The sequence below is a fragment of the Oncorhynchus mykiss genome, chromosome 6, assembly GCF_057628025.1.
Source record: "Oncorhynchus mykiss isolate SJ-2025 chromosome 6, ASM5762802v1, whole genome shotgun sequence".
Classification (NCBI taxonomy): Eukaryota; Metazoa; Chordata; class Actinopteri; order Salmoniformes; family Salmonidae; genus Oncorhynchus; species Oncorhynchus mykiss.
This window is the reverse complement of record NC_143027.1, coordinates 7,805,001-7,824,842: the sequence shown is the minus strand read 5'-3', so window position 1 is coordinate 7,824,842 and position 19,842 is coordinate 7,805,001. Positions and strand designations below refer to the sequence as shown.

The following is a 19,842-nucleotide window of genomic DNA, read 5'->3' as shown; positions in this document are numbered from 1 at the left end:
AAAAATAGCCAGAAATGTGTGTCAGAGGGGATCGACTGCATGAAAACGACACAAATAGTCATGTTACCACTTCTACTGACACCAAGGCAGAAAGTGGACACGTCGATAAGACGCTTACGTTTGGGGGTGGCCGAGTCTGGTGGTGCAGCGGGGTTACTGAAGAAGAGGTCCTCTTGGGCACCTCCGTCCCCAATCAGGTTGTTGGAGCTGCCCTGCTGAGCGTTGCCGCTGGGTGTGGGGGCAAACAGGTCGTTGAGAAGGTCACTGTTACTAGACGAGGCCTTCATGCCTCCTGCTGCCGTGGAGGGTTGTGGGGGGGCGGTGGAGCTGAGGTCGGAGGTGAGACCCAGCAGGTCAGCCGTGTCGCTGGGCCCCGGGGACTCTTGGGGTGTGGCGGCAGCCTGGAACTCAGCGTTGAACAGGGACTCGCTAGGCTCCCTGGAGAGGGGTTCGCCGGCCAGGCCGGAGTTGGACTCCTCGTCCACGGAGGCGTCACTGAGCTCGTCCTGGTCGTCAATGGTGCCTCCCAGGCTGTCCGAAGTGTCCGCTCCATGTCCACTCCCATCTATGTGACAGAGACTCGTCAAAAAAGGCTTAGGGCAGGAGAATTATAATCTAGACCCGGAACCTTCCACTGCTGATTGTCATTCTCCTCATATCAAGGAGTGATTTAGACATGGGAGACCAGGTGGTCACAAATAATTATCAGGTAGAACAGAAAACCAGCAGTACTCCAGACCCAGATTTGACCCCTGGTTTAGGGCAATTGCAGCTTTCAAGTATTTTCAATACAATCAACCAGCTAACATGCAGTTGGCCCTTTGCAAAGGAAATCAAAATAACTATTTTTAGCAATAGTTTATGCACTAGGAAGTGTGCTCATCGACAGGAGACATACCATCCCAATCCAGAGTCTGGAAGAAGTTGTTGGCGTTGGTATCGGTGCTCTGGTGAGATTCCGCCTCCATGGTGGAGCTATCAGGAGTCTGTTCCAACGGAGGCGCCGCGGTGTCGTAGAAAGAACCGGAGAAAGAGCCCGGTTGTCGGGGAAGCTCTGGTTTGCCTATTGGAGAGGGAGGGAAGGAGTGGGACAAAACATGACTTAGGTACCCTCGAGGGCCACATTGGGACATCGAAATTCAACAGAGAGCTACACAGATTCATTTTTTGGGGGGGGACTGACAAGACAGCCGTGAAACCCACCAAACTTGGTGAGGATCTCCTGCTGCTCGTCCCGGCTGGAGAAAAGGATCTTTGGGTTGAGGCCCTTTGTGGCAAAGTTGTCCCAGGGTGGAGTCTTGTTGCTCGGCCTGTCGCAGGGATCCACCTCCATATCCAGGTGGACCTGGAAGAGGTCCGGGTACTTCTCCTGGATGTCAGTGGCGTCCAGGTCATACCTGTCGGAGGAAGACCGTCAATGTAACAGCTTGCTCAGGTTGGAGGTAGTTAGCTGCGTTCACCTGCAACCTTTCTACAGGAGTGTGAACTAATACACCCCCCCCCCCCCCCCCCTTTCATCAATTTAAAACAAATGGACAGGTGTGAGCAACATGGTGGAAACCCTCCTCCAGTCATGCTTGCACCAATGCAATGCTTTCAAATGCACGAGGGGGAGTGAAGGAGTGCACACTTCTGGAGAAGGGCAGAGAACTCAGACAGAGTTTGTAGATAAGAGGTCAAGTCAATTAGAGGTCAAGTCAATTAAGAGGTCAAGTCAATTAAGAGGTCAAGTCAATTAAGAGGTCAAGTCAATTAAGAGGTCAAGTCAATTAAGAGGTCAAGTCAATTAAGAGGTCAAGTCAATTAAGAGGTCAAGTCAATTAAGAGGTCAAGTCAATTGATTTAAAAAAAGTGTCCTGGGCTATCGTCACACACACATGCACCTGCCTGGACTGAGGATAGTGGCTTAGATTCTATGGACGGTGGTACCTACTTTGCAAACTTGACCGTGGTGGCGTTCTGGGGCACAAACCCTGTGTGAAACTGAATCTGGAACATCTTCATGGAAGCCATCTAGTCAACATACACACAGCAAGACACCCACGTGACTTCATAGTAGCAGAGAAACACCCCATTGGTCGGGTTCCAGGCTTGACTACACGGCAGACGCGTGTCAGATCTCACAACACCTGGACAGGTGTTCATAACATGTCAGCTAACTGCGTCGTATGATAAAGCAATCTGATGCTTGATGGCGCAGTCCAGGATGTGGCACACCGTTGTTCGATGCAATGCAACGTCTGCAATGTAGTCGGCCTGAAACGCAACGGTTTATCCCTGGTACAACAGCCCTCATTGGATAAGCTTGTTTCAATACATTATTTAAAAAAAAGTCTGATTAGGGCTGATCATTTAACTATGATGTATGGATGCATGTCCTTAGGACTGTCACTGAATTTAGCCGAATTGCAAACAAACTTCACCGAATGCAAACTAACTCTGGGGGTCCGTCCCTGACCGCTATGGCCCCTACCTTGGCCTGAAGGCGGCCCCCCAGGGTTGAGCGGGCATGGAAGATGACCACCAGCACATCCCCCTGCACTGTCACGTTCAAGGGGATCTCAGCCCGTCCGTCCTCCAGCTTAAAGTCCCTGCAGAGAGAAGGGGGGCGAGAGAGAGAGAAATGTCTATAACACACTATGGAGCCTGGGTCAAAAGTAGTGCACTAAATTGGGAATAGGGTGTCATTTGGGACCAAATCAAATTAAGTCCTGCATCATGTGACCTACTTCATCTTGTCGTACTCCCCGGAGGTGGTGGCCACGCGCTCGTCTCCCACGTAAACCTCGCAGAAGGGCCGGCAGCCACTCTTCTGCTTGTTGAAGAGAGGCACAGGCGTCATGGTGATGGAGCGGATGAGGATGGGTCTGCTGTGCGGTGTGATGGGCTCGTCAGCCATCATGTCACACATGTACTCCATGTACCTGCAGCGAGGGCCAATCAACAGCAGCGTGTCAACAGGAGCCAATCAAACAATCCTTCACCAGCCCGACGACCAATCAAAAGCGTGCACTCGACTGCACTGAACATCTCAACACATTTGAACCCTGAACTGGGCGTCACAGAATCTCGATTCAAGTTCACAGTCAGTAAAATAAAAAGTAGTTTTGTTTGAGTCAGAACGGCCCATAGGGCAGGAGACAATGTTCTGTAAAGCATCCACATACCTAGGTTCAGTTTGCTCCTAACAGAACTGGGCTAGGTTCAGTTTGCTCCTAACAGAACTGGGCTAGGTTCCGTTTGCTCCTAACAGAACTGGGCTAGGTTCCGTTTGCTCCTAACAGAACTGGGCTAGGTTCCGTTTGCTCCTAACAGAACTGGGCTAGGTTCCGTTTGCTCCTAACAGAACTGGGCTAGGTGACGGTAAAGTCTTGTGTTTACATCACTGCTACTCTCTGTGATTATCTATGCATAGACACTTTAATAACTCTACCTACATGTACATATTACCTCAATTACCTCAACTAACCGGTGCCCCCGCATTGGTACCCCCTGTATATAGTCTCGCTATTGTTATTTTACTGCTGCTCTTTAATGACTTGTTCATTTAATTTCTTATTCTTATTTTTTTTAACTACATAGTTGGTTAAGGGCTTGTAAGTAAGTATTTCACTAAGGTCTGTTGTATTCGGCACATGTGACGAATAAAATTAGATTTGTCTCTCATACTCTCTTAAAGAGCTTTGCTTAGAAAACAAGAAAGAAGCGGTAATATTACTGTTGTTTGTCTCTCTTGAGCCACCATAGCAACATAGCCAAAATTCACTTCCTCAAAATAGTCTGAAATCATAAATTCTAAATTTTAATTTGACACATGCCACCAAATACAACAGGTGTAGTAGACCTTACAGTGAAATGCTTACTGACAAACCCTTAACCAACAATACTTTAAGAAGTTAAGAAGAAAAGTTACAAATAGAAAATTAAAGTAACAAATAATTAAATAGCAGCAGTAAAATAACAATAGAGAGGTTATATACAGGGGGTACCGGTACAGAGTCAATGTGCGGGGAAACCGGTTAGTCGAGGTAATTGAGGTAATATGTACATGTAGCTAGAGGTAAAGTGACTATGCATAAATAATAAACAGAGAGTAGCAGCAGCATAAAAGAGGGTTCTGGGAAGCCCTTTGATTGGCTGTTCAGGAGTCTTGTTTTTTAGTTTTTATCTTTATTCAACTTGGCAAGTCAGTTAAGAACAAATTCTTATTTTCAATGACGGCCTAGGAACAGTGGGTTAACTGCCTTGTTCAAAGACAGAAAAACAGATTTTTACCTTGTTAGCTCGGGATTTGATCTTGCAACCTACAGGAAACCCCCAACCCTGTCCTGTCAACTACAGGAGACCCCCAACCCTGTCCTGTCAACTACAGGAGACTCCCAACCCTGTCCTGTCAACTACAGGAGACCCCCAACCCTGTCCACTACAGTCACTACAGGAGCCTCTGAACATGGAAGTCAGACGAATGCTAGCAGAGGTGTAGGGTGAATTTTCCTCACTAGTGGATATGGGAAGGGAAAGGGGGATGCCTGGTCAGTTGGATATGGGAAGGGAAAGGGGGATACCTGGTCAGTTGGATATGAGAAGGGAAAGGGGGATGCCTGGTCAGTTGGATATGGGAAAGGAAAGGGGGATGCCTGGTCAGTTGGATATGGGAAGGGAAAGGGGGATACCTGGTCAGTTGGATATGAGAAGGGAAAGGGGGATGCCTGGTTAGTTGGATATGGGAAGGGAAAGGGGGATACCTGGTCAGTTGGATATGGGAAGGGAAAGGGGGATACCTGGTCAGCTGAACAACAATGCAGTCAACTGAAATGTGTCTTCCTCATTTAACCCAACCCCTCTGAATCAGAGAGGTGCGGGGGGGCTGCCTTAATCAACGTCCACATCATCGGCACCTGGCGAGCAGTTGTTTTTGGGGCTTAACTGCCTTGCTTAAGGGAAGAACGGCAGATTCTTCCACCTTGCCGGCGCGGGGATTCGAACCAGCAACCTTTCGGTTACTGGCCCAAACCTCTTAACCGCTAGGACACCTAACTGCGGGATAAGGTTAGGATTGGGGAGGGGAAGCTGATCCTAGATCTGTACCCAGGAGAAAATGTACTTAAGGCTGGATGACTTGACCAGGAGCACCTACCTCTTGTGGGAAGGGGAGATCCCCGGGGGACAGCGCTTCATACTGAACATGTAGACGGCCGCCTCAGCCGTGGTGAAGAGGCGGCAGAAACACAGGAAGGAGCACACCGCCACGGCCGAGGCCGCCCGCCCGTCCTACAAGCACACAAGACAAGGGGGGGTCAGGGATCAACATGGGGGACTAAGAATACAAGTTCTCGGGTTGGTCTGCATTTCAGACAGACTACCAGTTAGAGGAGGAAAAAGTGATTTAAAAAAGGTATATAAATGCCACCAAGTTATGGTGAGTACTTTGTGTGTCCCAGTGCAGTGTGAGTGAGTGTAGGGGTGTATGTGGTGGCTGTGGTGTATGTGGTGGCTGTGGTGTATGTGGTGGCTGTGGTGTATGTGGTGGCTGTGGTGGCTGTGGTGGCTGTGGTAGCTGTGGTGGCTGTGGTGGCTGTGGTGGCTGTGGTGTATGTGGTGGCTGTGGTGGCTGTGGTGTATGTGGTGGCTGTGGTGGCTGTGGTGTATGTGGTGGCTGTGGTGTATGTGGTGGTTGTGGTGGCTGTGGTGGCTGTGGTGGCTGTGGTGTATGTGGTGTATGTGGTGGCTGTGGTGGCTGTGGTGGCTGTGGTGGCTGTGGTGGCCGTGCTCACCAGGCAGTGGACTACGGCGATGTTCCTCTGGTCCTGTTTCAGCCACAGGTGCATGTTCTTACAGAGGCTGTAGAGGCTCCTCAGGTTGGGTGCCCGCCGGGCCTGCCAGCCACACTCCGACACCTACGGCAGGTCAGGAAGAGCTTTTAGGAAGTCTATTTTCAAATAGGTGTCTGTCTAGTGACTATACCTAATACTGAACTTTAACTTTTACACAGATCGCAAGATTCGCTCAAATAATCAGGGAAGCACAAACCAGCGCACAAGTAGAATTGTTCCTCAAAACCCTCCTTTCTTTACCTAATACCTAATAGTAAATAAAGGTCATATTCTGTCTGGTGGTGGGCTGCCTTACCCTGTTGTGGAAGCGGGTGGGTCTGTAAGAGCGCTTGGTCAAGTTGTAGACGGCGTAGTGTCCTGCATGACGGCCATCCAGGAAGAGACGCACATCCTCCATGTTGTTCTTAATGGCAGACTCCACTCCCTCCGCCGGGAAGGACATGACTGAGCGTACACACACACACACACACGTTACACACACGTTACACACACGTTACACAAGAGAACAGAGTGAACCATCACATTACTTCACTTAGCCTTTTGAAAACACTACGGATGGATGGAGCTTCAACTCTGCTCCGAGACATTAGAACCATTTGAGAATTATTTTTTGATTTGTCATAATTTTTATTTTGTCATATTCAAGGACAAGCCACAAAGCAACACAGTTTAGGTGATCGAAGACAATAAAAAAATCCATAATAGTGTATAATGAAAAGCCTGGTCCCAGATCTGTTTGGGTCATCATTTCCCTACCAAACAAGACAACACAAAAATGATCTAGGACAAGGCTAGAATGAGGGTACATACCTGCTATTCTAGAGGTGATGTAAGAGATATCCAGGTCTCCCTTTGTATAACTGAGAGGAGAAACAAACAATGGGTACAATTCAGATCTGTTGTTACAAACGCAGAGGACACTTGGTTCCCGGACAATACTGAAGGAACAGGAACAAAAAATAAAATGGACAATCTAGTTGCCACATTTCAAAAGGGCATTCTGGTTGTATCCCAATATCTCCTCCTTCCTCCTGTAGTGTGCCCTTGTTGACTACTACCCATAAATGTAAAAGTGTTGGATTGGCATAGGGAGTTTGCATACATCAGTCATTTACCTGTGAACAAGTGCACACTTCAAGAGAGAGGAGAGTATTGGGTCACACAACGACTATTTTCAGTTGTGTGTAGAAGCATTTCACTGTAATGGCACATTTTATCTCACTATCATCACACATTGTCAATGATAGAGACTTAAAAAAAAAAAAAACTAGATTTAAATACTGTACTTTGTCCACCGCAAATCTACAGTCTAAACTGAAGAAAACTAGTTGGATCTATGGGATTAAAAAGAACAGCAACAGATGTAGGCGAGTTAGGAAAATGAAAGTTGGTGAGATGTTGGTTTTTAGTAGGCGGTGGAGGATTAGAATTCAAACCATGTTCACTTTGTGCTGCTAACATGGGATTATGGACACAGCAGCGTGAATATGGCCACACGCACGCACACGCAAACACACACAGGACACGAGGCGGGTACAAAGAGGGAGTGTAGTATCCCATATTTACCTGGGGCTACAGGAAGGAGTTTATAGGACCATGAGTTGTGGGAGAGGCAGAGTTCATAAAACAAAATCAGAAAAAACACAAAACAGAACTTGGTGGGCGAACCAATGAATCAAAACAGGATGATTGGACAAGGGTGGGTGGGGTGAGTTATCAGATCCTAGAGAGAATGGTGTGTGTGAGTGTGTGGAGCTTGCATGGGCAGAGATATTTGCGACAATGCAGAAAGGGAAACAGTCTTTCTGAGCAGTGTGTGTGTGTCAGGTTTTCAGTTTCGGAAATGTGGCACCAGACATTTGACCAGCAGCATTTTAATTTACCGGATATTTTGAGCATTGGGTGCGTAACCGGATTAAGGCGTCCACCCACGTTTCTCAAAATGACAGAAATCACATTTTCATTACAAATTCATATTAACAGAACATGCAACTTGACAACGCGCACTCCTTCTTACCCAATTACAACGCGCACTCCTTCTTACCCAATTACAACGCGCACTCCTTCTTACCCAATTACAACGCGCACTCCTTCTTACCCAATTACAACGCGCACTCCTTCTTACCCAATTACAACGCGCACTCCTTCTTACCCAATTACAACGTGCACTCCTTCTTACCCAATTACAACGTGCACTCCTTCTTACCCAATTACAACGTGCACTCCTTCTTACCCAATTACAACACGCACTCCTTCTTACCCAATTACAACGCGCACTCCTTCTTACCCAATTACAACACGCACTCCTTCTTACCCAATTACAACGCGCACTCCTTCTTACCCAATTACAACGCGCACTCCTTCTTACCCAATTACAACACGCACTCCTTCTTACCCAATTACAACGCGCACTCCTTCTTACCCAATTACAACGCGCACTCCTTCTTACCCAATTACAACGTGCACTCCTTCTTACCCAATTACAACGTGCACTCCTTCTTACCCAATTACAACGCGCACTCCTTCTTACCCAATTACAACGCGCACTCCTTCTTACCCAATTACAACGTGCACTCCTTCTTACCCAATTACAACGCGCACTCCTTCTTACCCAATTACAACGCGCACTCCTTCTTACCCAATTACAACGTGCACTCCTTCTTACCCAATTACAACGTGCACTCCTTCTTACCCAATTACAACGTGCACTCCTTCTTACCCAATTACAACGTGCACTCCTTCTTACCCAATTACAACGTGCACTCCTTCTTACCCAATTACAACGTGCACTCCTTCTTACCCAATTACAACGTGCACTCCTTCTTACCCAATTACAACGTGCACTTTGAAGATGTTAGAATAACGCTCCGCGTTTACTTTTCCTCAGACAAGACGAGTAACAAACAGCTGAATCACTATCCCCCCTCACTATCCCCCATCACTATCCCCCATCACTATTCCCCCATCACTATTCCCCCATCACTATTCCCCCATCACTATCCCCCCATCACTATCCCCCCATCACTATCCCCCCATCACTATTCCCCCATCACTATTCCCCCATCACTATCCCCCATCACTATTCCCCCATCACTATTCCCCCATCACTATTCCCCCATCACTATTCCCCCATCACTATTCCCCCATCACTATCCCCCATCACTACCCCCCATCACTATCCCCCATCACTACCCCCCATCACTACCCCCCATCACTACCCCCCATCACTATCCCCCATCACTATCCCCCATCACTATTTCTCCATCACTATCCCCCATCACTATCCCCCATCACTATTCCCCCATCACTATTCCCCCATCACTATCCCCCATCACTATCCCCCATCACTATCCCCCATCACTATTTCTCCATCACTATCCCCCATCACTATTCCCCCATCACTATCCCCCATCACTATTCCCCCATCACTATTCCCCCATCACTATTCCCCCATCACTATCCCCCCATCACTATCCCCCCATCACTATCCCCCATCACTATTCCCCCATCACTATTCCCCCATCACTATCCCCCATCACTATTCCCCCATCACTATTCCCCCATCACTATCCCCCATCACTATTCCCCCATCACTATTCCCCAATCACTATTCCCCCATCACTATTCCCCCATCACTATTCCCCCATCACTATCCCCCATCACTATCCCCCATCACTATCCCCCCAACTTTAAAAAGCAAATGAGTCTGATGCAACAGATCAGAACAGTTCGCTTAAAATGTTTATAAACTATTATTTCGTCACAATATGATCGCAGCAACGCACACAAGGTAGTAGGTTACACGCACATGTTTGTTCCATAATGCAATTAACGGGTGACAGGTTTCATGTGACAGAAATGAGTGGAGATCTTAACATGCAACAGCTAGCATGGGTCGCTAATGTGACCTCGGATTGTGTCTTTGGCTACGAGACAATGAAAAATATTGATATCAAATAATTGCATCCACGGCTGTGGTCTGATGTTGCCTAGGCTACTTTGAAGCATGGTAAGGCATGCCTCATGTAGTAAAACATTCAGGTTTCATACAATTAAGAGGCTATACGTTCTCAAAAATGGACACTGCCTCCAGCTCATTGCAAAGTGGTATGACGCTGATAAACCCTGCCTTCCGTTGCCTGTGTATTTACTGCTTTGAGATGCTGTAGCAGCAGCCCTCGCGCTGTCTGATCCATTTTCCACTCAAACGCTTTATGAGAATGAACCTATAGACCGATAAGCACATCAAATGTATTTCCATCAAACTGGTATTTAAAAGCTAAAAAGCATTATATCACAATGGGATTTTTTACTGTTCTGGACATTTGGCCGCTGCCACTTCTATTTAAATATATATATATAGAGATTTTTTATCGGCCAAAAGCTGGCTATTACCGGCTAATGGAAACATATTAAAGAGAGAAATTCAACAAATTAACTTTCAACAAGTTAATTGAAATGCATTCCAGGTGACTACCTCATGAAGCTGGTTGAGAGAATGCCAAAAGTGTACAAAACTGACATCAAGGCAAAGGGTGGATACTTTGAAGAAGCAAAAATAAAAAATATATTTATATTTTTTGAACACTTTTGTGGTTACTACATGATTCCCTATGTGTTATTTCATAGTGTTGTCTTCTCTATTATTCCATAATGTAGAAAATAGTAAAATAAAGAAAAACACTGGATTGAGTAGGTGTTTCCAAATGTTTGACTGGTACTGTAAGAATTCAGAAACTTTGCTATGAGACTCAAAATTGAGCTAAGGTGCATCCCGTTTCCAAGGATCACCCTTGAGATGTTTTTACAACTTGATTAGAGTCTACCTGTGGTAAAGTTAAATTAAATTGGTTGGACATGATTTGGAAAGGCACACACCTGTCTATATAAGGTCCCACAGTTGACAGTGCATGTCAGAGAAAAAACATAGCCATGATGTCAAAGGAATTGTCCGTAGAGCTCCAAGAAAGGATTGTGTTGAGACACAGATCTGAGGACAGGCACCAACACATTTCTGCAGGATTGAAGGTCCCCAAGAACACAGTGGCCTCCATCATTCTTAAATGGAAGACGTTTGGAACCAACAAAACCCTTCCTGGAGCTGTCCGTCCGACCAAACTGAGCAATCGGGGGAGAAGGGCCTTGGTCAGGGAGGTGACCAAGAACCCAATGGTCACTGACAGAGCTCCAGAGTTCCTCTGTGGAGACAGGAGAACCTTCCAGATGGACAACCATCTCTGCAGCACTCCACCAATCAGGCCTTAATGGTACAGTGGCTAGACAGAAACCTCTCCTCAGTAAAAGGAACATGACAGCCGGCATGGAGTTTGCCAAAAGGCACCTAAAGACTCTATGGTCTGATGAAACCAAGATTGAACTCTTTGGCCTGAATGCCAAGCGCCACATCTGGAGAAAACCTGGCACAATCCCTACAGTGAAGCATGGTGGTGGCAGCATTATGCTGTGGGGATGTTTTTCAGCGGCAGGGACTGGGAGACTAGTCAGGATCGAGGCAAAGATGAACAGAGCAAAGAACAGAGAGATTCTTGATGAAAACCTGCTCCAGAGCACTCAAGACCTCAGACTGGGGCAAAGGTTCACCTTCCAACAGGACAACGACCCCAAGCACACAGCCAAGACAACGCAGAAGTGGCTTTGGGACAAGTGTCTGAATCTTCTTGAGTGGCCCAGCCAGAGCCCGGTTGAACATCTCTGGAGAGACCTGAAAATAGCCGTGTATCGACGCTCCCCATCCAACCTGAAATAGCTTGAGAGGATTTGCAGAGAAGAATTGGAGAAACTCCCCAAATACAGGTGTGCCAAGCTTGTAGCGTCAAACCCAAGAAGAATCAATGCTGTAATCGCTGCCAAAGGTGATTCAACAAAGTCCTGAGTAAAGGGTCTGAATACTTATGTAAACATGATATTTCAGTTTCTCTCTTACAAATTTGCACGAATGTAGAATGTATAATATAATAATGTATAAAAATTATATTTATTTTTTATATATAAATAAGCAAACATTTCTAAAAAAATTAAATGTTTTTTGCTTTGTCATTATGGGAAATTGTTTGTAGATTGATGAGGAAATAAAACAATTTAATCCATTTTACAATAAGGCTGCAACGTATCAAGTTGTGGCAAAAGTCAAGGGGTCTGAATAATTTCCAAATGCACAGTGTGTCGTGGTGTTTCTCAGTATAATGTATCGTGGTGTTTCTCAGTGTAATGTATCGTGGTGTTTCTCAGTATAATGTGTATCGTGGTGTTTCTCAGTATAATGTATATCGTGATGTTTCTCAGTATAATGTGTATCGTGATGTTTCTCAGTGTAATGTATCGTGGTGTTTCTCAGTATAATGTGTATCGTGGTGTTTCTCAGTATAATGTGTATCGTGGTGTTTCTCAGTATAATGTGTATCGTGATGTTTCTCAGTGTAATGTATCGTGATGATTCTCAGTATAATGTGTATCGTGGTGTTTCTCAGTATAATGTGTATCGTGATGATTCTCAGTATAATGTGTATCGTGGTGTTTCTCAGTGTAATGTATCGTGATGTTTCTCAGTGTAATGTATCGTGATGTTTCTCAGTATAATGTGTATCATGATGTTTCTCAGTATAATGTGTATCGTGGTGTTTCTCAGTGTAATGTATCGTGATGTTTCTCAGTATAATGTGTATCGTGGTGTTTCTCAGTATACTGTATCGTGATGTTTCTCAGTATAATGTGTATCGTGGTGTTTCTCAGTGTAATGTATCGTGATGTTTCTCAGTGTAATGTATCGTGGTGTTTCTCAGTATAATGTGTATCGTGGTGTTTCTCAGTATAATGTGTATCGTGGTGTTTCTCAGTATAATGTGTATCGTGATGTTTCTCAGTGTAATGTATCGTGGTGTTTCTCAGTATAATGTGTATCGTGGTGTTTCTCAGTATAATGTGTATCGTGGTGTTTCTCAGTATAATGTGTATCGTGATGTTTCTCAGTGTAATGTATTGTGATGATTCTCAGTATAATGTGTATCGTGGTGTTTCTCAGTATAATGTGTATCGTGATGATTCTCAGTATAATGTGTATCGTGGTGTTTCTCAGTGTAATGTATCGTGATGTTTCTCAGTGTAATGTATCGTGATGTTTCTCAGTATAATGTATATCGTGGTGTTTCTCAGTATACTGTATCGTGATGTTTCTCAGTATACTGTATCGTGATGTTTCTCAGTATAATGTATTGCAGGTGTTTTCTGAGCCGACTGTCTCTCACCTGGCCACAGACTGGATGACTTTAGAGGAGGTGTCTTTGATGTTGGTCAGAAAGCGTTCGGTTCCTCCCTTCAGGATGTCGAGAAAGCCCCCGCCCTGGTCCGGGTCTGCACCGTACACCCCTGTAACACACAGGAAGGAGACAAAGTCATGGGTCAGCGCACAAAAGTGGTTTCACACATTAAGCATCTGGAAATAAACATACTTTTCAGAAGCTAATCATCCATTTACATTTATCACACAATCTGAGACCGGTGTCAAACATCCTGGCCACAGGTGGTTTGAGTAAATAAAATACATAATAATAAAACACATCAATACATTCCTGGAGACGGGTACAGCACAATATACTTTAAAATGACTCAAATCTAAACTGTGTTTAAATGATAATGGACCTACATTCAGTTTCTTGACTGTGTCCAGCTTCTAATAATATTTTAAATAAAAGACTAGAGAGTCAGGGAGCTTAAAATTAATAATAATAATAATAATAACATTTATAATAATAACAACAACATGGATAGAGGACTACTCATTGTACATTTTGACTGCGAGGAGATACAATCTATTTTCAACGTGGCCTTCCAGAACTCATTGAAGACAAAAATGCGGCGCCCGGGCCAAAATTTATTTTGACACCAATGAAATCTGTTTCCAAGTATTCTTTGCATAATAGAGACACACGATCGTATACAAATGTAAACAAGGTTTGAAATGATTATGTTTTAGTCAAGCATATTAGTTTGTGCTTCATCTGGTCAATTTTCAGTCCACCCGACCATCCACTCAAGAAAGAAAAATTGGCCCATGGCTGAATTGAGTTGATAAACCCTGGACTAGACAATAAGGTTTGACATGAGTCTACCACTCATTGAATTGGGTCCTTTGTCTTTTTTTTTCCCATGTTGTTTTTAGAGGGATGACGTAACCCTGAATTTATCCGATAAAAACACGTCTGCTGCGAAACATTTTGCTACAGTGTGGCACTATTGAATTCATGCCAGACAGTGCTTCATTTGTAATATGGGACGTGCTGGAACAAAAAAATGAGCCGCGGTGTGGAGCTGCCTGCAGAAGTTGCACACACGGAGTACATTTATTGTAGCCTTTTTTTTGAGTCCTGGAAAAAATGTGGGCTTTCATAAATGCATTTCATGCAATTCTACATGACTGGAGACTTTCGCAGAATCTTTAAATTATCGAAATGACAGGCTACAAACCGATCAATAAAAACATCCTCATTTTCAATCCATCAATAGCCAAGCTGAGTGTAGAAACACATTACTGTAGGTTACAATACGAGCAGGAAATTAGTCCAAAACATCTTCCCAGTTTCACTGACTCACGCAATGGTGTGCAGCTCACTCAGCAGCCAAAATCTTCTCCCTCTCTCTTGCTTTACTTTGTAAAAACAATGCTGTTCACTCAATAGGCCTATTTTGAAGTGAATAACTTGGTAACATAAACAGATTAGTATTTTATTTTCAGGCGGAATTATTTGCTTTCCAACCTGTGTTTTCCAGCGATTGTGTTTGAAATATTCGAGAAAAGGTCTGTGTTGGCTGCATGCTATTCACTGACAGATCTGACACGCATTACCGCAGGTAGGCATGCCTAGGCAATTTTTTACAAATTAGCTACGGATCCTCTGTGGCTAAATTATAGGTGTACTCTTGATGTAGTATTGGGAATTATTTGATTTCTTTCTTAACAGAATGCAAAGTGCTGCCTCACCTCCAGCACACTTCCCGTAGCTAATATTCTAGTAGGAAATAAATGATGACGTGAAATGCTGAAGAAATGAGAGTTGGCGGCTCTATCAGAGCACATAGAGGGAGAGAGATCAGAGCACATAGAGGGAGAGAGATCAGAGCACAGAGAGGGAGAGAGATCAGAGCACAGAGAGGGAGAGAGATCAGAGCACAGAGACGGAGAGAGATCAGAGCACAGAAAGGGAGAGAGATCATAGAAAGTGAATCTCATTTTAGTTCTGTGAGAGATACAGGCGTGCTTCTCTTGCACCACATAAATGGTCTATATAGGTTACAATACTGCCATAAACCCGGGCCAGCCCAACATGAATCAGTTCTTACAATATCAGGTACATTTTCACATGACATGTTTGTTTGTTTTTAAACGGGGCATGACAATTACAGAGGAATCCAAAATGTAACTACTCTGATGGCTTTTATTATGATTTTTACATTGCAAAATAGTGAAAATAATTGTTCATGCCACAAGAGGTAGGCTACCTGATCCTGGCAAATGGGCTCCGTGAACGAAAGAGAACAAAACAGAGGTGCCGGATCCTGTTCCGGCAGGATCCAGCTCAAATGAAGCACTGACGCCAGGTGTGAATGAGTGCAGGAAGCATCTCACCACAGGGAGCCCCCAGTCTGTTCACAAGATGGCTGACTGCCAAAAGAGCAATCCTCTTAACAGCCAAATACATAGCACCATATCAACAGTAGCAGTAGTAGCAGCAGCAGAAGTAGCAGTAGTAGTAGTAGTAACAGTAGTAGTAGCAGTACCGGTAATAGTAGTAGTACCAGTAATAATAGTAGTAGTAGTAGTAACAGCAGTAGTAGTAACATTAGTATTAGTAGCAGCAGTAGTAGTAACAGCAGCAGTAGTAGTAACAGTAGTACCAGTAACAGTAGTAGTACCAGTAGTGGTTGTAGTAACAGTAGTAGTAGTAGCAGTGGTAGTAGTAGCAATAGTAGTAGTAGTAGCAGTAGTAGTAGTAGTAGCAGTGGTAGTAGTAGTAGCAATAGTAGTACCAATAGTAGTAGTAGTACCAGTAGGTAGTACCAGTAGTACCAGTAGTAGTAGTAATAGTAACCGTAGTAGTAGTAACAGTTGTAGCAGCAGCAGTAATAGTAGTAGTAGTAGTAGTAGTACCACCAGTAGTAGTAGCAGCAGTAGCAGAAGTAGTACCAGTAGTAGTAGCAGCAGTAGCAGTATTAGGAGTGTCAGTAGTTGTAACAGTATTAGTAGTAGTATCAGTAGTAATAGTAGTAGAACCAGTAGTAGTACCAGTAGTAGTAGTAGTAGTAGCAGTAGTACCAGCAGTAGTAGCAATAGTAACCGTAGTAGTAGTACCAGCAGTAGTAGTAGTAACAGTTGTAGCAGCAGCAGTAATAGTAGTAGTAGTAGTAGCAGCAGTAATAGTAGTAGTAGTAGGAGTAGTACCAGTAGTAGTAGCAGCAGTAGCAGAAGTAGTACCAGTAGTAGTAGCAGCAGTAGTAGCAATAGTAACCGTAGTAGTAGTACCAGCAGTAGTAGTAGTAACAGTTGTAGCAGCAGCAGTAATAGTAGTAGTAGTAGCAGCAGTAGCAGTATTAGGAGTGTCAGTAGTAGTAACAGTATTAGTAGTAGTATCAGTAGTAATAGTAGTAGAACCAGTAGTAGTACCAGTAGTAGTAGCATTAGTAGTAGTAGCTGCAGCAGTAGTAGTAGCAGTAGTAGTAGTACCAGTAGTAGCAACATTAGTAGTAGTACCAGTAGTAGCAACATTAGTGGTAGTAGTAGCAGCAGTAGCAGTAGTACCAGTAGTAGTAGCAGCAGTAGTAGCAACATTAGTAGTAGTACCAGTAGCAGTATTAGTAGTGTCCACTCCATAAGCACTCTTCCTTAAAAAGTTAAATTTCCAAGTATGATAGATTCAAAAAAATATATAATTTTTCAGCCAAGATCATAATAGATTATAATAAAGGTTTTCCTACGAGATGTTTGCAATGCTAATTCTGAAAAGAGTCAATGTAAAAGTATATCCACAGGGAAAAGCAGGATATGAAAGTTATGCTTAGTATTTGAATGATTTTAGTGCCAGTAAAAAATGGAAAATACTAAGCATATAAACTTACAAATCCTGCCTGTGCTTTTCCCTGAGGATATATATTTTTATCTTCATAATATATATGAAACATCATCCATTCTGACTAAGATTTAAGTTGTAACTACATTTTGTGAGCCATATTGACGAGCCAGTCCCTTCCTAAGTGAGTGAGCTGTAAAGCCTTGTTCCAGCATTTAAAATCTATAGGTTATTACTATTCTTTGTTTGTTTTTTTAAACACACCGAGTGCAAACATCAGGTGACAAGTGGACCACACCATGCGTCTTCTAAGAGGACAAACACAGCAGCTGCTGGGTTGTGAGAGTGTGACCATCCGGCCTTCAGGTGAAGGTCTGTGATCAGGGGTCATACAGTGGGGCAAAAAAGTATTTAGTCAGCCACCAATTGTGCAAGTTCTCCCACTTAAAAAGATGAGGCCTGTAATTTTCATCATAGGTACACTTCAACTATGACAGACAAAATGAGAAACAAATCCAGAAAATCACATTGTAGGATTTTTAATGAATTTATTTGCAAATTATGGTGGAAAATAAGTATTTGGTCAATAACAAAAGTTTCTCAATACTTTGTTATATACCCTTTGTTGGCAATGACAGAGGTCAAACGTTTTCTGTAAGTCTTCACAAGGTATTCACACACTTGCTGGTATTTTGGCCCATTCCTCCTTGCAGATCTCCTCTAGAGCAGTGATGTTTTGGGGCTGTTGCTGGGCAACATGGACTTTCAACTCCCTCCAAAGATTTCCTATGGGGTTGAGATCTGGAGACTGGCTAGGCCACTCCAGGACCTTGAAATGCTTCTTACGAAGCCACTCCTTCGTTGCCCGGGCGGTGTGTTTGGGATCATTGTCATGCTGAAAGACCCAGCCACGTTTCATCTTCAATGCCTTTGCTGATGGAAGGAGGTTTTCACTCAAAATCTCACGATACATGGCCCCATTCATTCTTTCCTTTACACAGATCAGTCGTCCTGGTCCCTTTGCAGAAAAACAGCCCCAAAGCATGTTGCCGCCACCCCAATGCTTCACAGTAGGTATGGTGTTCTTTGGATGCAACTCAGCATTCTTTGTCCTCCAAACACGATGTGTTGAGTTTTTACCAACGCACGAGACACGCACGCACGAGACACGCACGCACGAGACACGCACGAGAGACGCACACACACACACACGAGACACACACGAGACACACACACACGAGACACACACACACGAGACACACACACACGAGACACACACACACGAGACACACACACACGAGACACACGAGACACACGAGACACACACACGAGAGACACACACACACACACGAGAGACACACACACACACACACGACACACACACACACACACGAGACACACACGAGACACACACACTCACGAGACACACACACGAGACACACACTCACGAGACACACACTCACGAGACACACACTCACGAGACACACACTCACGAGACACACACTCACGAGACACACACTCACGAGACACACACTCACGAGACACACACTCACGAGACACACACTCACGAGACACACACTCACGAGACACACACACACACGAGACACACACACACACGAGACACACACACACGAGAGACACACACACGAGAGACACACACACGAGAGACACACACACACGAGAGACACACATAGCGTTTGAACTCACCTGCGTTGTGGATGTTGTGGATCTGGGCTGGGGGCTGTGCGCCGTTGTTGCCAAAGCCTCCGTTCTGCTCCAGCAGCTGCAGAGATTCATAGCCATCGTAAGCAGGCCTCAAACAGTAATCTGGCCTCAACAGACTCATGGGGGCGACCAAGCACCAAAAAACAAACAGTTGACAAGTGAAGAGAAGGAGGAAAACAAGTCCCAAGAGAAGGCAGTCAGAGTCGTTAGATTCAGTCAGAACATTAGTACATTTCCCCTGGACTAGAGTGGAGGTATATCTGGGTGTGTCAGTGAGGGTCAAACCTTCACGAGTCCTGCCAGTCTTGGCTGTGCCTCCTCTCCGGAGGGGGTAAGCTCCTTAACCCACAGAGAAACCCCCGATTAACACAGATCATCCCAGCCTAAATCTGCACTCAGACACAGGGGAGCAGTTATGTCTACCCCTTACTACCACTACTACTACTACTAGAACCACTACTACTACTACCACTACTAGAACCACTACTACTACTACTACTACTAGAACCACTACTACTACTACTACTACTAGAACCACTACTACTACTACCACTACTACTACTACTAGAACCACTACTACTACCATTACTAGAACCACTACTACTACTACTACAACTACCACTACTATAACCACTACTACTACTACCACTACTACTACCACTACTAGAACCACTACTACCACTACCACTACTACCACTACTAGAACCACTACTACTACCACTACTAGAACCACTACTACTACCACCACTACTAGAACCACTACTACTACTACTACTACCACTACTACTACTACTACTACTACTAGAACCACTACTACTACTAACACTAGAACCACTACTACTACTACTAGAACCACTACTACTACTAATACTACTACCGCCACTACTACTAGAACCACTACTAGAACCACTACTACTACTACTACTACTAGAACCACTACTACCACTACCACTACTAGAACCACTACTACTACTACCACTACTAGTACCACTACTACTACCACTACTAGAACCACTACTACTAGAACCACCACTACTACCACTACTACTACCACTACTGCCAATACTACTACCACCACCACCACTACTACTGCCAATACTACTACCACCACCACCACTACTACCAATACTACAACCACCACCAACAACGCCACTACTACTACCACTACTTCTACCACCACTACTTCTACTACTACCACTACTAGA

General features: G+C 44.5%; 1 protein-coding gene across 1 annotated transcript in view; it reads right to left on the bottom strand.

Annotated features, from left to right (window-relative positions):
- Positions 1-19,842, bottom strand: part of gak (cyclin G associated kinase) — a 43,670-nt gene that overhangs the window by 4,674 nt on the left and 19,154 nt on the right. Inside the window, exons 10-21 of the mRNA XM_036979348.2 lie at positions 18,620-18,695; positions 13,097-13,217; positions 6,645-6,694; positions 6,130-6,278; positions 5,775-5,897; positions 5,138-5,271; positions 2,730-2,924; positions 2,474-2,591; positions 1,934-2,013; positions 1,204-1,397; positions 899-1,063; positions 119-565 (exon numbers count right to left, since the gene is read on the bottom strand). Coding sequence (XP_036835243.1) covers positions 119-565; positions 899-1,063; positions 1,204-1,397; positions 1,934-2,013; positions 2,474-2,591; positions 2,730-2,924; positions 5,138-5,271; positions 5,775-5,897; positions 6,130-6,278; positions 6,645-6,694; positions 13,097-13,217; positions 18,620-18,695 — 1,852 coding nt within the window. The remainder of the gene's footprint in view (positions 1-118; positions 566-898; positions 1,064-1,203; positions 1,398-1,933; positions 2,014-2,473; positions 2,592-2,729; positions 2,925-5,137; positions 5,272-5,774; positions 5,898-6,129; positions 6,279-6,644; positions 6,695-13,096; positions 13,218-18,619; positions 18,696-19,842) is intronic.